This window comes from Cryptotermes secundus, unplaced genomic scaffold (genome assembly GCF_002891405.2).
Source record: "Cryptotermes secundus unplaced genomic scaffold, Csec_1.0 scaffold29, whole genome shotgun sequence".
Taxonomy (NCBI): domain Eukaryota; kingdom Metazoa; phylum Arthropoda; class Insecta; order Blattodea; family Kalotermitidae; genus Cryptotermes; species Cryptotermes secundus.
In genome coordinates, this window is record NW_019719356.1 from 664,190 (window position 1) to 683,081 (window position 18,892).

Consider the following 18,892-nt stretch of genomic DNA (forward strand, 5'->3'; position numbering starts at 1 on the left):
TAATATTGTGCCAAACTACGCAATGCCAGATTTCATAAAGCACCAACTTCAACTATCCAAATCTCTCACTTTATCAAAAAATTCTTCATGTTTATAGAACACATGCGGCACATTCGTAGGAACTCATTATTTAACGCTATCTGGAGCCAGCTCAATCCAGTACACGCCCTTATAATCTGTTTCTACCAATTTCTCGTTAATAATATAGCACAGTTTTTATGATAGATAACCCAGTTTAAGTTCTCAAGAGGTGACAAGTAAGAGTACTGATTTTTTTGGATATGAAACCGTGTAGTCTGGTAGATCATTAATACTGTCTCGTTTGGACGACAGAGGCTGCACTTTCTTCCGAAACCTGGTAAAGATCTGCAGACTATACAACGTCACAGCCCAAAAGAAAGAAATACGCGCACGCCATATCGATTTGACATAGGTAAGCCAAGCGGCCTATAGGTACTTAAAATGTCAGGCGATAAAGCTGACCGCTCAACCTCATCTGGTGCAGACGTTAAGAAAGAGTACGGCTATACCTCCACTCCCCCATACATCTTCAATGTGTGATATTCAATTAATCAGCATAATTTCATAATTTCCATTACCTCAACTGCATAGTTTATTTAAGTTACATATAGTGTATGGGGTACGCGGTAGTGTGCCTGGTTGAGGCACTATGTTACAAGCCGGAAGGTCGCGGGTTCGATAACCGATAAGGTCACTGGATTTTTCAATGTGGTCTAACCCTTGTAGCCTCACTACATCCCTGGGTCCACTCAGCTACTAACAGAAATGGGTAACAGGAATTTTATTTGATTCATCATGGTGCATCACACTGGTGCTCTTGCAAGAGGCTAATCACCTCCCTCCAGTGTGACTCATAAAATGTTTTTTTCTTTCATTTTTTAATCTTTCATCCTTGACATGTTTCGGTTTTAGAGACCATCTTCAGAAGTACATATCAATGCGGGTCTAAGACCGAAACATGTCAAGGATGAAAGATTAAAAATGAAAGAAAAAAGCATTTTATCCGTCTCACTGGGCGGAGGTGATTAGCCTTTTGTAAGAGTACCAGGAACCTTGCTGGTGGTAAACGGCGGCCGGCACGTAAGGACGAAAATCACACCGCCATCTGTGAACCGATTTTCTAGTAAATGTTTGAGCCTCGATGACTCACAACCTTCTGGGCCTCTGTGGCGACTTTCATGGATAACTTTTTCTTCTATCTTTCTCTAGTCCATATGACACCCAAATAGCCGGTTATATCAGGCTTAAGCGATATATGTCCGCAGCTCTTCCGTTGCTTGGCAACCATTTAATATACAAAGTGAGCAGTGTACTGCGAAACGGAGACGAAATAATTGGAATTTGAATAAAGGGAATACCACCTCTTCCTTCTGTCATTATAAAATGGGAATTTTAAATTCCGGTACAGTCAGCCTCGTGAGGATAATTGAGTAGCTATTTCAAGGAAATAGCTGCTCCTGTCTAGAAAAATCGAAATTAACCGCCGTAGGGATTCGTTGTGCTGACCACGGGACACCCTCTATCCACTAAAGTTGACAGTAACTTCGTCGACATGCGGCGGTCGCTCGGTCAGTAAATTTTCGCTTGCGGACTCAAGCCACGGAGTTATTTTTTTTTTGTACATTATCTGCTGGGAATAAATCAGGATAATAGAAAAAATTCCGTCAGAACTTCTAAAAATTTGGTTTTTAGATGACCTTTGTACCTAAATATATCACACTTATTTTACGTGTTTTTTTTTCAGTCCCTCATGCCGGAATATTTCCACACATTAGGCTACAAACACTTCCTTCTACAACCTTTATACTATTCACTGTTCATCTTATCACATGGCGCTATATAAACTGAGCTGATGAGAGATTCCTTCAATGAAGCAAAACAAAAAAAAATCCGTGGCCTGTAGTCCGCCAGCGAACTGTACCGACCGAGCGACCGCCGCTTGTCGGCGAAGTTAGTGTCAACTTTAGCGGCCTCCGTAGTCTAGAGGTAACGTTCCCACCTCATGACTCGTGGTACGCGGGTTCAAATACCCGGCGGAGGTCGTAGAATTTTTAAGGGCGGAAAAATTCAGGGAACAAGTCCTCCGGGAGGGACTTTAAGCCGTGAGTCCCGTGTCGTAGCTTTACGGCACGTAAAAGAACCTCATATCTCCAAAGGAGGTCACTGAGCCAAATTAACGGACGTTTCCCGCCCAACAGCAGTCTCTAATACCTCTGGTAGATGGGGGAAGCATTATAGATACCTCTCAGCTAGTAGAGCCGGTCTCGCTGGCTGGGCGGGACTGATGGTAAGCACCAGTACCGGTAGGATATAGAGACTGGTAGAAATCATAGAGGGAAGCACAATGGACCAATACAGGTCTCAGTGCATAGGGAAACCCACCCTCTCCAATAACTAACTACCTAGGGAGAGAGACTTTATCTTCTTCATAATGTCTGTACCGGCTCCGGGGCCCACCCAAATTGTTAATTAATTCTTTCTGGAGGTTCTTTTATGGGATCCAAATTGGCGAGCGTGTGACTCTAACCACTCACTTTCATCTAGTGCAGGAGTTAAGAAGACCGAAGCTGCATCTTCGCTTCCCCATTCGTCCCAGTGGCGTTCTGCTTTATTAATGAAACACAGGGACATGTTTATACTCGAGTAGACTTGTGCGTAACGCAAAATGTCTTCTTTCTTAATGGAAGCGAGTTTCAAATTCTAGGCGCTAGAGACCGCTGTGTATGATACAGGGCAACAGTCATTTATTGTTCATCACAAGCTGTAGAAGAAAATGGTTGATGTTTTCCCCAAGGACATATATTCTGTAGAGAAGTTTCGAATATATTGAACAGATCACAGACTGTCAAAGCGATTCGATATTTTCTCCTGAGTGTTTCATTTTTCATAGACTTTTCAATTTCCTTATGCCCTATATTTCATTTGACGTCACAAGACATGCAGTACAAAACTTTAACCTATGACACTTATGCACCAGCAATTGTCTTAATAGACTAACACAGATATTTAACTCAGATGGTTAAGATATTACACCAATTTTATTTTCACAACCCCCCCCCTCCAAATTATAAATATTGTCACGATTTTAGTGACAGTAGACGGGGTTTGTATTTCACAACAGCTTTCAACGACTAAAACCCAGTTATCTAACTAACTCACGCCCTCCCAACGTTAGCAAAAAAATTTTACTATAATGCACCCCTTCCAGCGTCATAAAAATATATAATATATAAAAAACTCACAGTTCACTGATCTTTGTAATATATCGACACGGACATAGTAGAAAACACTGCTTCCATTATTGCTGTATTCTCCTGTTGCCATGTAATCATGCTTATTTGCGGAGCCTTTACTTAGCAACGGCTGTTGTTGTATAGTTGCTTATTTTGCGGTCGTTCCTTAATAACGGGTCACAATATTATATTTTATCATTATTTTTTTGTATAATAATCTAGTCTTTTCCATCATCATAATATTTGTGCACTTACAGTGTGTTACTACGTGTTTCGGCCTCTTTTACTCTTTGGCTAATTTAGCGAGAATGGCAGACCAGAGAAAATATGTGATTGTAAGTAAAGTTGTGTATGCCTGACGATGGCCAAAAAGGGCCAGAACTATGTATCTCCTCTCATTCCTTCAAACATAGTATTTGTATAATTACACGACAAGTTGTTTCGAAATCTTTTGCCATCATGAGGCACCAACAAATTGTCTTACTCTCATCTTTCTTCTCAGATCTGCTAGTCTCCTTACATTATATAAGAAGTAAAGGAGGGACGGCCGGTCACGGTAGCTGAGCGGTCTAAGGCATGTACTGTCTTCGCTCGCTTTGAAACCGGGATCGTGGGTTCGAATCCCACTCAGGGCATGGATGTTTAGTTTGTGTGTATGCGTTTTTCTGTGTTTGTGTACAGGTAGAGGCCTTGCGACGAGCTGATCACCCGCCCAAGGAGTCCTACCGAATGTGTAAGATCTAGAAAAACCGAAGTGAACGGAGTTCATGGAGATAGGCCTAGGTCCACTGGGGCTGTAGTGCCAAGGGGGAAAAAAAGAAGGACGAAACACACAGTAATTAATACATGACGCATATTATAACTGTACAAACTTTGTGATGATGGAATATTAATAGCTTATTTTACACACAATATGACGCAAAAAATCTCCGTGGCCTGTAGTCCGCAATCTAACTATACCGATCTAGCAACCGCCGGTTGTCGGTGAAGTTAGTGACAAATTTTGCGGATAGATGGTGTCGCGTGGTCAGCTCAACGGATTCCCACGGCCGTCAATCTCGGGTTTCTAGACCGGAGCCGCTGTTTTCTTGAAATATATCCTCAATTATCGTCAAAAGGCTGAGTGGACCCCGTTCCGGACCCACTACTTCTCAGAAAATCTTGTAGCTCCGAGAATCGAACCCGGGACCTCTAGATCTGTAACCAGGCACTCTGACCACCTGACCACAGAGGCGGTCAGGCAAATGCCGGATTACTGTCTCTAATAAGATACGACTAATTTTCTCAAAATCTTTTTATTTCTTCAATTCTTCTTTCAATTTCTATCGGCCATGTACGAGAATGTAATTACTGATATTCTCAAAATGTAACTCAAAGAAAATCGACTTCCTTTTATCTTTTCTCTTTCCTTTTCTCCTCATTTACGTTTTACTGCTTCTTCACCGAGTTTCTCTCCTTATCCATCAGCGTCCTGGTTCAGTTATTGTGTGTTTGTACCCAGTCTTTTTCATTACGCGTTGCACTGTACATGCAACTTCTGCAGATTTCTTTTGCTGTTGCCATGGCAACGAGAGGCTTCCCTACTGAAAGCATCCCCCCTCTCTTATTCTCTATTCATCTCGAGTGCATTTCCTTCCTTAAGTGTAAAAATCTTTCCATCTCCGAAGTTAGCTGCTCCGCATAGGTGGAGCCCAATGTCCTGCCGGATATGCTCCATTTTATTCTGGTCCTGTTCCCTGTGCGGTCCGCCTCACTCGTGTATCGCACTCCTCAGAGCCCGGATTACAGCATCACATTTCTGTGCATCGCAGTAAATGACGATTCAGGTGACAGACGAGGCGGAAATTATTTCAATTTAATTAAATTTTTAACTGCTTGCTTGCTGAGCTAACAGCTACACGGAATATTACAGGAGAGCACGAAGTAAATACTAATAATTGAATAAGAGTATCATGAATGTGACAGACACAAGACTAATTTTGGAAAGAGCATATTTCGTTAAGGCACTTTGCTACAAGCCGGAAGGTCACGGGTTAGATTCCCAATGAGCTCACTTGATTTTTCAATTGACCTAATCTTTCCAGCCGCACTATGGTCCTTGGATCGACTCAGCATGTAACAGAAATGAGTACCAGGAATATTTCTGGGGGTAAATGGCGGCCGGTGCGTAGGGCTGACAACCTTACCGCCATCTGTGAGCCGATTGTCTAGACAATGTGGGGCTCTCAACGTCTCACAACCCTATGGGCCTTCATGGCCTGTTACAGGGATAGCTTTATATTATTATTATTATTATTATTATTATTATTATTATTGCAGTTGCTGTTTGTATTCGTTCTGGCTCTGTAATTTGCCATTGGCTGTTGAGTTCAGCACGTAAATAAAGAGACAATTGGATTGGATTTCTATTAACACCCAGGATATATTAAATCTGATTTAAGCTCTTGAACACAGCAAGGTTCAGCTGTAACCCTGTACTATTTTATAAGGAATAACATATGTTCGAATCTCGACCGGGGACCAGCTATTCTGAGGTGTTCATGGTTTTCCTCAATTCCTCTTGGCAAATGCCGAAATGGTATCCCTATTAAGCCATGAACGCTTCCTTCCAAATCCCTTTCAAGTCGTCATTCTTCAGTCATTCTCTCATCTATTTCTTTCCGCTTAGTAAGGGTTGGAGTCCAGCTGGGTCCACTCGGCACGGCGGACACTGCCCCGGGTGATTATGATGATGGAGAATTTGGTGGAATGAATATTGACAGGGGAAACCGAAGTACTCGGAGAAAACCTGCCCCAGCGCCACTTTATCCACCACAAATCCCACTTGACCAGACCCGGGATCGAACCCGGGCCGCTGTGATGGGAAGCCAGCGACTAACCGCTAGAGCTATGGCGCTGCCTTTCTCTCATCTATTGCTATATATTCTAGAAACTGAAAAAGTAATAAAATAAAGCCATAAGCAGAGAAGACAACACAGAATTCAATTACAGGTAAGAGATGAAAGATAACGGAGCTTTATAAGTTACAGAAAATATGGTGAAGTTCTACAGGAACTATGAGTAACATGAACATAGAAATTACAACACTGAGACTGTACACCTCGCAAAGCTGATGCATTAATTACAGAGTCATTAAACATAACTGGAGAATTCTCAGAAAGGATATCATAATCTTCACTGGAATTGGCAATACCCATGCAACTAAAATTGTTATGATGCCGATAATTTGGCATGCAAAAGCGTTGCCAGGCAACGACCGCAGAATAAGCAAATATACATCAGCCGTTGCTATGTAACGGTTTCTCAAACAAATATTTTTGAACTGCAAAGATGAAACAGCAGCAGAGGAAAGGTGTATTCTGTGCGGTCCGTTCCAAGATATTATAAGCATTCAATTTAGTCAGTCAGTTAGTGGTTAGATTCAGTAAGTGAAAAGAGTCAATCATTGAAGTGAGACAGTTAAGTTAGTTGGTTGGTGAGTGAGTTAGTGAGTTAGAGGACAGCTGGGATTCAGTTGTTGTGAGCTGTTGCTGCTAGAAGCAGGTAGCTGAGGCAAAGGGCAGTTAGGAAACTAAGAGCAAAGGGATCCTCCACCGTTGAAGCCGTTGCCAAGCAACGACACTGAAAATGTGATTGTGGACAATATATGTGTGTAATAGTGAACTTCAAAGTGTGGTCAAGCGCTGTATCAGAGAATCGGGTCATCAAGAGAAACCCAGTCTATATTCACACTCATACATGTGATAATTATGATAGTAATAATAATTTAATTGTTTATTTATTTGCGTTCTCAGCTCAACAGACAATTGACGATTACATATCATGAATGCATACAACAGTAATAAGGTAACACAAGGACAAAAAGAAGAAGAAAAATCGGTCAGTTAAGTTTATTTGCAGATAAACGTGAGTTTATAAAGTCACAAACTGCATTTGCAGCAGAAACACACGAAGCTGAAGGCAGTGGCTGAAATAACAGCTGAACATGGTGAAGTTACGGATGTTCACAGGAGAGACATGAACACCGAATCTTTTGAAGAGAAAGCGGGACGATATTTAGAGTGAATAAAAACATTTTTCGAAAAAGCGTCAAAGTGACGACACCTGATATGTAGAGCCAGTAAATTTAACTTCTTCAATCAACAGTCATGGTTATATTGCACGCCTTGGAAAAATTCTTGTGACTAAGGACTACAAATACTTTTTGTATGCGTCAAAATATATTAAGTCAATAATAATAATAATAATAATAATAATAATAATAACAATAATATTTAAGTTATCCCTGTAAAAGGGACGCGGAGGCCCATAGCGTTGTGTAAGAGAGAAGACAGAAGAGAGATGAAGTGACAGGAGGTTGCAGAAAACTGCATAATGAGGAGCTTCATAACTTGTACTCTTCTCCAAGTATAATTAGAATGATCAAGTCAAGGAGGATGAGGTAGGAAGGGCATGTAGTACGAATGGGGCGAAGAAGAATGCAATTATAATACTTGTGGGAAAGCCAGAAGGAAATAGACCAAGTAGTATGTGAGCGTATGATATTAAAAAGGATCTTATGGAGATATAATGGGGTGGTATGGACTGGATTGATCTGGCTCAGGATAGAGACCATTGGAGGGCCCTTGAAAACACGGTAATGAGCCTTCTGATTCCATAAAGTGTCCGGGAGCTCTTGAGTAGCTGCACAACTGGTGGTTTCTCAAGAAGGACTCAGATCCATGAAGTTAGTTATAATAATAATTTAATAGTTTTAGTAATAATAAGTAAATACTCTCTCCATATTTCTTTTATTTTAGTGTTTCCTTCGTCATTTTGTTCATTTTCGGTTTATATTTTTGCTCCTATTGTTTCTCTTGTAAATATATCCGTGACGTCACGCAACCACTTTCGTTCCAGGCTAGATCCAAGCTTCCTAAGAAGCGGCGCAGAGTACTTCCGGTAGAGCAACCGCGTCGGAAAAGAGGAGAAGGCGTCATCAATCGACGCATGAACGCCATTAAACATCACCATCCCGCCATCTTCAAGGACGCCTTCGGAAGCGCTAAAATAGGTGATAAGCTCTTGCCTTTCTTTAACATTTGCATCTACTTTTGCAACAATTTTTTGCGATGATGCACACGCGCGTAATCCATTAAATAAAATGTCAATGCGGGTATTTTCGTTTCCTGTCACGTAGACCTGCGCTGAAATGTCGTTTCAATTGATGAATATAATAAAAAACTCAATTCAAACTGACCTATGAAATTTATACGTATATCCTCCTATGCAAGAGATATGCAAGCTGGGCATTTATCGTTTCTATTACGCAATTTCGGGTTGTCATAGCAACGAACTGTATACCGTTAACAGGCTGTATGAACTAAGTTACGTATTAGGTCTGAAAACAAGAGATTAGTGATTTGTTTCAGTGCATCGTATCCATTCTGTAGTGTAGTGTACTGTACTCTGCGATCATTTGTGCGTGTTATTCGTGAGAGATGGCGTTAAACTTCGACATCAGTGCATGTAGGACTACAAATGAATGTGGGAGGAAGGAGAGAAACTTGATAGTACGAAATCTTATACAACAAATGATGAAATTTCCCGGAGAATTGTCAACGGGTGCTATACGTAAGAAAACATACTGTGTCCGAATCATGGTTGAGGTTGTCACTTTCACATTATGACGTAAAGAGTCACATTGTCATTGGAAAGTAACTAGATTATATAAAGAGCACACGACCGAAAAGAAAATCACCATACAGGAGATGTTATTGAAGAGGCAGGGAATTTTCTTCTGTCAGGTTGCCTACACAAGGTATGACATACTCTCAGAAATGTTTTACAAACACAATATCTAATTTCTAAAAAAGGATATTTGTCGAAACGGTTCTAGTCGCTCAGATGTTCAAGAAACTCTCTCTTTCTCTTGTAACCACAGGTCCATCAGAACATTCACAAGAACACACCACTGGACACTATCAGGATGAGGTAAAGGTAAACCTCTTCCCTGTGCTCAACGAATTAAGCACTACATCATGAGGGTGTGTGTGGGAGTGGATATATAAATCCACATTTTCTTAACCTCGGTATAGATGGAGGTGATTGGTCAGCCTCACGCCCCGGCCGCTTTACCCCAGGTACCTATTGGATAGGAGGCACCCAGCCTCCCCAACACCGGTCTTGGCTACCTGGAGAAGAGAAAATTCTTGACCCTAACGAAACTCGAACTCCTATCCCTCGGTCGCCCAGACCGTAGGCAGTCGCTATACCGACTGAGCTATCCCGGCTCCCCACTATCAATATGATGCATGCCTGAATCCATTTCTCTTTTCTCCACCCACGGAGGCATCTACCGTGTGGCCATTTCCCTTTCAGTTTTCTGTTCATATGTCTTATTTATTTCTCATTTTCTTTATGCTCGTGCTACATACACCGTCCATCTCATTCCGCTCGGTGTAATGACCTTGATAGTAGTAGAAATTATGAATGCCACTGTTATGTAATTTTCGTCATCCCAATACTGCTGTAACGGGTCTAGTCCACGCACATCCCTCAGCATTCTGTTCTCAGCCATCATCAATGTTCTTGACAGACAAAATTTCGTGCCCCAGTTTCCAAACTAAAGGAGAGACAGGGAGAGAAGGAAATTGGGGAAGCAGAAAACAATGAATTTTAAGGGGAAGACAAACGTTTACTTGATTTGAAGGTTCCCAGAGAGTGGTCACTCGTCCATCTCTTACAGGTGTATTTGAGCAGGGATAAAACTTTGGGAAGTAAAAATGGTGAGGTGATAGGAAGTTAATTTTATTATGATTAGAGGAAATAAATTTAACGGGTCCTTATGAATACATATTATTGAATATTAACGTTGGAAGGGTTTAATTAGAACTAAATTAAAATATAACATTGGGAAGGCTACATTACTTCGAAATTCTTATGTTAACATTTTGATGGATGCATGTAAACCCTTGAAAACTTTAAAAGTTCCTTATGGTCATCATCTTCATGGACCACTAGTGGAACAAGGTCCTCATGTTGACAGTCTTTCCTTTGTGTCCATTTCCGTCTGCTTTTCTCTTTTCACACAAACAAATTCCTCCGCTAGCCAACCACATTTCAGCTGAGAACAGTTTTCATTACATGCGGACCAATCTCAAACATCGTTTCCAAGGACGCCTCAGTACTCTGTGTGCAGTGCTTGGGTCATGATGAAATGAACGTGGTACAGATACACACTGCATGAGCATACAAAGTGCCTCGGATTTTGCCATTAAGGTTTAAAGTTCTACCATAAAAGGACAAGTGTGCTGACGTCACACATATGGCCACTTATCGCTGCATCATGTAATTTTAAATTGATTAATTGGACAATTTAACTCAAAAGATGCCCAACCCAGTAACTTCCCCAGCCTTCATATTAATATTAATACGACAATAATTATAAAGTAAAAGTATATTCCCTCATATAAATTATTTATTGCAATCCGTTATGTGTTTTAGACGCACTATAGAACAGACACAGAGATGCTTCTACTTACGAGTAAAACGAATTTCAGCAAAGGAAGTTTTTCGTAATGTACGGAAGGAAATTGGTCTTCCAAACAATAAGATCGCGGGTTCGAATTCATTTCGGATATTATGTCCTGTGATATTAAGCCTCATAATTTGTTAGAATGTGACGAGTGTTTCGCAGGAACCTGCCGCTTGCGTCTGCAGGATATAAACTTATGGAATTTGGATAAATTTGAGGGGGTTTGAGCATTGGAAGATATCGGATCGTAAAAGGACAGCGCCGATAATTTTTCCCACCTCTCTATAGACGCCCGGGTTACATAATTTCACCTTTACGGATATCATAAAACATGCCCATAAGGATCAAGATACGAATCACAAATTCTCTTACTGATATTTGGGATAAATATTACTTTTCAAATATAAAATGCAAAGCAACAACATAACCAAAATAATTTTAAATAAATGATTTGTTAAGCAAATGAAGTTTCGTTAGAGCATGCTTCAGTGAGGTAGTAGAATATGTAGATGGTTATTGGCCAGCTTCTGCGCATGCGTCGGTGACCGTGAAATGACTTTTGCATGGTTGCTGTTCCCATCTTACTGTAAGGTGAGCAGAGTTTGCCCATTTTTAGGATGTCGTAAAGATATCACGAAGTTCAAGGACAATTAGTGCACAAAAGCGGCCACGAGAAAGAAATTACATTTAACGTAAAACTTGTCTGTATCACAAAGGCTGAGAGAAAAGATTTCCCTCAGGAAGACATCCTCATTTTTAATTTGGATATAAACAGACAAAAAACAGGGGTTGCATTGCTGTTTTAAAGATAGGGACACATTCAGATGAACGCATTCCTTCTGTAACTCTGAAATTTATGGCTAGTTCTTCCAAGTTGTATTTTCCTTTCGGGTTGTACGACTAAAATTCGTTCAAATACAAGGGTTGGATAAAAAGTAGTGGTAACACTGCTTTAACATGAAATATGTGCGTCAGGTGGCACTAGCGCCGTCTGTAGCTGGTAGCAGAAGTTCAGTTGAAGTAGTGCAGTGAGTGGCTCTGGTTGTGTTTCATTGAGTTGCATTGTGCATCGTCTTGAAGTGCAGGAGCCCAGTTCATGCACCCTAAGAACATGTTTACGAAACAAGAACAACGCTTCTGGATAAAAATTGAAGTTGCACGAGGTCATAGTGCACAAAACTGTCATCAGGGGCTGCGAGAAGCAAGTGGTGATACTGCTTTGCCATATCGCACAGTGGCACGGTGGGTGAAATTGTTCCGTAAAGGGAGGGATGCCGTTCAGGACGACCCCATGTTGACAAACATACAATTCAGCTTCTTGCTTCTTTGCTGGATGTCGATTGTCGATGGGCTGTATGGGAGTTAGCTGCTGAGGTAGGCGTATGTCACAAAACCGTGCTCCACATTCTGCACGATATTCTTGGATACCGCAAAAAAAAAAAACAGCATGTTGGGTACCCCATACAATGTCCAAGGTGCAACAGTGGGAACGTTATGCAATTGCACAGGACTTGTTGGACCGGTACCAGAAGGAAGGAGAAGACTTCCTTGGAAGGATCGTCACTCTGGACGAAACTTGGGCTCACTCATACGAACCGCACTTGAAGCGACAATCAATGAATGGAAGCATCCTGGCTCTCCTCGTCCAAAGAAAATGCGCCTTACACAGGGTAATGTCGAGGCAAAGTTCATTGCGGCATATGACACTGATGGAGAGATACTGCACCACACTGTACCTCAACGACAGAGAGTAAACGTTTCCTACTACTGCAATTTTCTGCGTAATCATCTTCGTCCAGCACTCAGGAGAAAACGACGACACTTTTTGGCAATGAACCTCATCATCCTTCATAACAATGCAAGGGCTCATACTGCTGACGTCAAGGATCTCCTTCGCCGTTAGCGATGGGAGATACTGCAACATCCTCCATACTCACCCGATATGAGTCCGTGCGATTATGATCTCTTTGCCAAATGAAAGAACCACTGCGAGGGACAGGTTACAACACAAGATAGGAGATTATTCATGCTGTAGGGCGGTCACTGCTTGACATCAACAGAAGTGGACTCACTGATGGTGTACCTCAGGTAATAAAGTAATTTCAGAACTGTAGAGGCGTTGCCACTACTTTTTATCCAACCCATGTATATCGTCTCTGATGCACCTGCTACACGTCTAACTCATTTTATCGTCATTAATTTAATTACCTATTATGTAAATGATATAATTTATGAAGCTACTCAGTAACCATGTGTTTTTTCCTTCTCTCTCTTCGTCTTCTTTAATCCAACGTTTCTTCCTTGTCTACTTTTCACAGTGAGAATTTAGTAACTTCACCTGCTGTGAAATGGGACTCACATATCTCACGTTTTACAAAACTCTGAATGTATGGATCTGGATCCTCAGATAATCCATAACTAAATAACACAGGTTTCATCCAGAATCTTTACAGAAATATGCAGATATTTTAGTGCTGAAATGTGTTTCTTGGTATGTAAAGAAATAATTAATAGGGAATCTTCAATGTAGGAGATAGAACTTAGGGCATAAAAGTTTAAAACTCTCTTTCAACAGAACCCTTATCCTTCCAGAGAAATCCCCAAGGGGCCATGAAGCAACACAACTCATCTGGTTTCAAAAATCCTCCGGCTCCAAGTTAGATAAGGGACGCAGCAGAACTTCCTCCCTTTTATTTTACTAACTTCAAAATTACCAGCGTTATGTTCTTTTTCTTATTCACTGAAAAGGTTAGACATCGGCGTATTCCGGCCTTATTTACGACTTTCATCTTTTCCTCTGTCTTTCCACGTTTAATTTGCGATATGTTTCGTAATATACGCAAATAAACCTGAAGATTTATTCTTCTGCGATGTGGTGACATGTTCTCTGGTAGATGTTTACTAAAGTTTCGGGTAGATTATGTAGGTATTGTAAGCTGAAGTCCCCACTGTGCCTAATAAGTTAAGCATTGTGCCATGAACACCTTTCTTTACCTCTTCACTAGATGGAGGTGAAAAGTTAGTTTCACGCCCCGACCGCTTTATCTCCGAGGAAAGAGCTCCCGTACCCATCGCACAGGAGGCTGGGTGGACGGCAAAGCCGGACTGGACGCTGTGGATTACACAGAAAACTGTTGGGAATCGAAAACCAAGCCTCTAGTACGTAGCCCGTCGCTATACCGACTGACCTATCCCAACCTAGTTAATAGAGGCAGAAGGATTCTCTGAAATGTTAGCACCGCTACCTCTCCACTAGATTAAATGTTGTAAAGGCCGCGCCATAGCTCAAGCGGTTAGTCGCTGGCTTCCCACCGCGGCGGCCCGGGTTCGATCCCGGGTCTGTTGAAGTGGGAATTGTGGTGGACGAAGTGGCGCTAGGGCGAGTTTTTCTCCGAGTACTTCTGTTTCCCCTGCCAATCTTCATTCCACCGAATTCTTCATCATCATAATCACCCGGGGCAGATACAATAGACCGGATCAGTGGGCGCCGTGCCGAGTGGACCCAGCTGGACTCCACCCCCCTACTAAGCGAATTAAAAAAAAATAAAAAAATGTTGTAATATTCCGAAAGGCACGCATAACGAGTTACCTCCACGAGGACTTAAAATCCTAAATAATTTTGTACTCAGATTTGCCTATACTGTATTGTAATCACGTTCTGTTGGTTAATTCGCTCAGTTGGTAAATAAAGTGGCTTAGAACTGGACGCCCCGATTTCAGTTCGCATGAAGAACCGGGATTGTAATTATTCGATTTCATGGCCAGGCTTTGTGGCGCACCGGGGCTGTGAATTTCTATGGGACACAGGTATTTGACATGAAGGAATTCTACCTCTTCTAGGTATGAAGCCATGGACACTGGTGTGCGTGTTACCACACTCACACCCTAATTTGCCTGTAGTTTCGTATATGTCTGGATCGTTTATTTTATTGCTAGTGGGGTGGGACTAAGTCCCTTGTACTGCGGCCACTTCTGGCCTACTGTACCAGCCCCAGATGATAGGTGAGGGTGATTGTGGGGCAATTGGTGGAATGAAGATTGGCAGGGGAACCGAAGTACTCGGAGAAAACCTGCCCCAGCGCCACTTTGTCCACCACAAATCCCACTTGACCAGACCCGGGATCTAACCCGGGTCGCGGCGGTGGGAAGCCAGCGACTAACCGCTTGAGCTATGGCGCGGCCCTCCGTGTCTGGATTATGGTTTGTGAGACGTCGAGAGCTCCACATTATCTAGACAATCGGCTTAGAGATGGCGGTGAGTTTTCAACCTTATGCACCGCCCGGCCGCCCTTTACCCCCAAGAAGATTCCAGGTACCCATTTCTTTTAGAGACTGAGTAGAAGCTAGGGCCTTATTGCAGATGGAAGGATTAGGTCGATTAAAAATCCCATGACCTTATCTGAAATCGAACCTGGGACCTTCAGGCCTATAGCATAATGCCTCAACCAACTACGTTACCCTGTGCTGCCTTATAGATTGGAGTACAATATTAAAATGGTTTTAAAAATAGTATGAGGTTTGTGAAGTCGTTTCATCTGACTTAGAACAGGGACCAGTGGAAGGCTTTTGTGAACACGGCGACAAAATTCCGGGTTTCATAAAATGCTGGGTATTACTTTACCAGAAGTACAAGTATTAACTCCTCAAGGACCCCGTTCTAGTGAATCAGTTAGTCTTGTATTTCAGAAGAACTGAGGTTAAAAATATGTAGTTTTGTCTTACAATAAAAATTTTCAATGTAGTTTAGAACTCTCATAGACAAATCTATTTCAAAAACACTTTAAGTCAGCATGTAAAAATTTGTGACGAAATAAATAATCACATGATATGTTTCTAACTGCTGACACGGTAACCAAATGCTATTATTGATTTCCAAAACTTTGTAGCTACTCCTGCCATCTAGTGTTTGGAGACTCAACTACATGTAGCGCCGCTTTTAATTATTAGCAAAGCTTACACAGCTCCATTCTGCTGTGGATGCAGGTGTGAATTACTAACGAGGTAACGGTCATCACAGTTGGTTTACAGTTCCTCATCAATCAGCAATGTGAAGACACAATGAAAATATCTAATCTGAAAAATCTAATAATCGTCTTAAATGCTTCATTTATATTGTTATTTTTAAACGATGTCAAATGGCTAGTAATAGTACAGGCAGCGATCGGGTTAAGCCACTGCGTAGGGTAATAACTCCATTATATACCTGTCGGTAGCCTTGTTGGACGTTTATTACCAGTTTTGTAATTGCTATCATGCACCCTAGATTCGGTAAGTCATTTAATCAAATGTAATTTCTATTTATAACAAAATAGTATTTATACTAACAAGTGAGGCCGCGCCATAGCTCAAGCTGTCAGTCGCTGGCTTCCCACCACGGCGACCCGGGTACGATCCCGGGTCTGATCAACTGGGATTTGTGGTGGACAAAGTGGCGCTGGGGTAGGTTTTCTCCGAGTACTTCGGTTTCTCCTACCAATCTTCATTCGACCAAATTATCCATCATCATCATAATTACCCGGGGCAGGTACAATAGGCCCATCAGTGGCCGCCGTGCCAAGAAGTATTCTGTAGGTTCCCCGTTCCAATCCCCAACTGGGCATAAGTATCTTGACTGAGGTTTTCCCTAGTGTTTATACTAACAAGTGACTGACACCAAGAAGTGAAGCACTAAAATTTATTATGCAGGTTCCCTTTCGAATCCCGGGCTGGAAATCAGTTATATTGACTGAGCTTTTCCTTTGTGCTCATTACTCCCTCAAGGCAAATGTTTGGATAATAACACCAAAAAGCCATAGCGACTTCCTTCCAAGTCCTTTGCAATTCATCATTCATCTACCATTAGAAATGTATAATACAGCTACTGATGGCGAAATGGAATACCTCACAAAATAAATGTACGATGACGTAACAGACAAATCATAACCTAAAATTGTTGAACATACTGAACCATTAATATCACTGACATCTGTTATTAAAATTGGGATGACATTTATCTGAGACATTATTTCATATGCGGAAAACATCACTGAATATTTTACTGCTAACAATAACTTGAGCGGATATTTTGGGGCCATAAATTTATATTTTCTTAGAGAGAAACTACCTTAGAGTCCAACCAAGTTACAAGAACAGAAATGAAGCCCTCGGCTTTAAAATCTAGGAATGCGATAATGTGCTGCCTGATGAGTGTTATCGCGCACCTCAGAGGGTAGCGAAAGATTAATGTCGAGCATAGATTTAATGATAATTGGTAGGGTAAATCCGGGGGAATACGGAAATAATTTGGTCACCTGCCAATTCATCCGTCACGGATGTTACATTAAGTCACATAAACTAGAACAGGAGTCTCTGCAATGAGAAACAAGCGTTCATCCTTCTGGGCTATGACATATCTATAGTTTTTTTATTACTAGTGGGGTGGGACTAAGTCCCTTGTACTGCGGCAACTTCTGGCCGATTGTACCAGCCCCAGATAATAGGTGAGTGTGATTGTGGAGCAATTGGTGGAATGAAGATTGGCAGGGGAAACCGAAGAACTCGGAGAAAACCTGCCCCAGCACCACTTTGTCCACCAGAAATCACACTTGACCAGACCCGGGATCAAACCGGGCCGCCGCGGTGGGAAGCCAGCGACTAACCGCTTGAGCTATGGCGCGGCCATTTCTATAGGTATTTAAGCTGTTTTTTTTTAAATCTACCTCTTAATTGTGTGGCTGCATACTTAAATGCTATTCATTCACAACACAGATAACATGTTATCAGAAGATATATGCTGACGATGAATGGGAATGTCAGGATATTACAATACATTTACCTCGAAACCTGCCGTTATATACCCGCTTTACCTCAAACTTATTTGCATTATAATTATGTCATCTCTCCTTAATATTTTATAAAGCTGGAGCCGCGGTCGATATTCAGAAGATTTGGCACATGCGTATCAATTGTTTCCACACGCATGCTAACTTAATCGATAACAAACGGCAACTTAGTTCAGTCATTCGTACAACAGAGGGTAGCACAGAGTTAATCTTTACTGTGTAGACAATAAAAGCCTCATTTCAAGCAAATACAAGAGTGCGTACTTTGAAATGGACTTTAATTGAGCTGTATTGTGAGAGAGTAAACACAGTAAGAGTGACTTTGGCGTCTCCATTGTGCAACCTGTAGGCATCGTCAGTGTCCGCTGTTGTGTTTTATAACTTGTTGCAGATAGAAGTAAATTCCAAAGAGTTGTGATGATGCTCCATTGAACTTGGGATTACTGGGTTTCATCATATAGCATTCTTAAAAAGGTAAAGCTATCCGTGTAACAGGCCGTGTTGTGAGACGTCGAGGATCCCACATTTTCTAGAGAGTTGTGAGGTTGTCAGCCATACACGTCGGCCGCTCTTTATCCTCAGGAAGACTCCTTGTATTCATTTCTGTTAGAGGCTCAGCCCAGGGTCATAGTGCGGCTGGAAGTATTAGGTCAATTGAAAAAATCATTGCACTTCTAAAGAAAAATGAATGTCCACTAATTAGCACTAGCTTTAGGTGTCTCCCTACCCTTTAAGCTGAGGACACAAACAGACAGTTTCTGAAACTTTATTTAGGAAACTAAGCAAGTGAGATAGTCCAGAAACGGAACCATTCCAGACAATTAAGTTTAACAGATTTTTGTAGAGTTTGGTAGATAGGCTTCCGAAATTTCTGAGGGAATTACTATCTTCATCTTCAGGCTAAAACTACAACAGTTATTATGATTACTGATATCTGATATTTGACGCCATGTAGTAAGCTAAAATTACTGAAATTTCGGAGTAATGTACTGCCTTCATATTCAGGGTTACTTCTCTCAGTTACTTCAGGCAAATTCAGCAAATATCCCTCTTATCTCTCTCTCTCTACACACACACACACACACATATTTTATATATATATATATGAGTAAGTAATGTAATATACTATCCGCTCCAGTTGCAACGAGTTCGCGGGAACGCCGATAGAGGCTCCACTTGAACGCTTGCGTGTACGTTGACCGCAGAGTCTAATAAGATATAACGATGCCCCGAGGCCTCTGTGGCTCAACAGTTTCCGCATAGAGACAATACGTCACAAGGGTAAAATCAATCAACCACTG

At 41.5% G+C, this 18,892-nt stretch overlaps 1 protein-coding gene across 2 annotated transcripts in view; it reads left to right on the forward strand.

Annotated features, from left to right (window-relative positions):
* The window catches only part of LOC111864314 (potassium voltage-gated channel protein Shaw), a 261,436-nt gene that overhangs the window by 237,569 nt on the left and 4,975 nt on the right, over positions 1 to 18,892 (forward strand). For both annotated transcript variants that reach the window (XM_023851473.2, XM_033751436.1), the window contains one exon: positions 8,154 to 8,307. In XM_023851473.2, the coding sequence (XP_023707241.1) occupies positions 8,154 to 8,307 (154 nt within the window). The remainder of the gene's footprint in view (positions 1 to 8,153; positions 8,308 to 18,892) is intronic.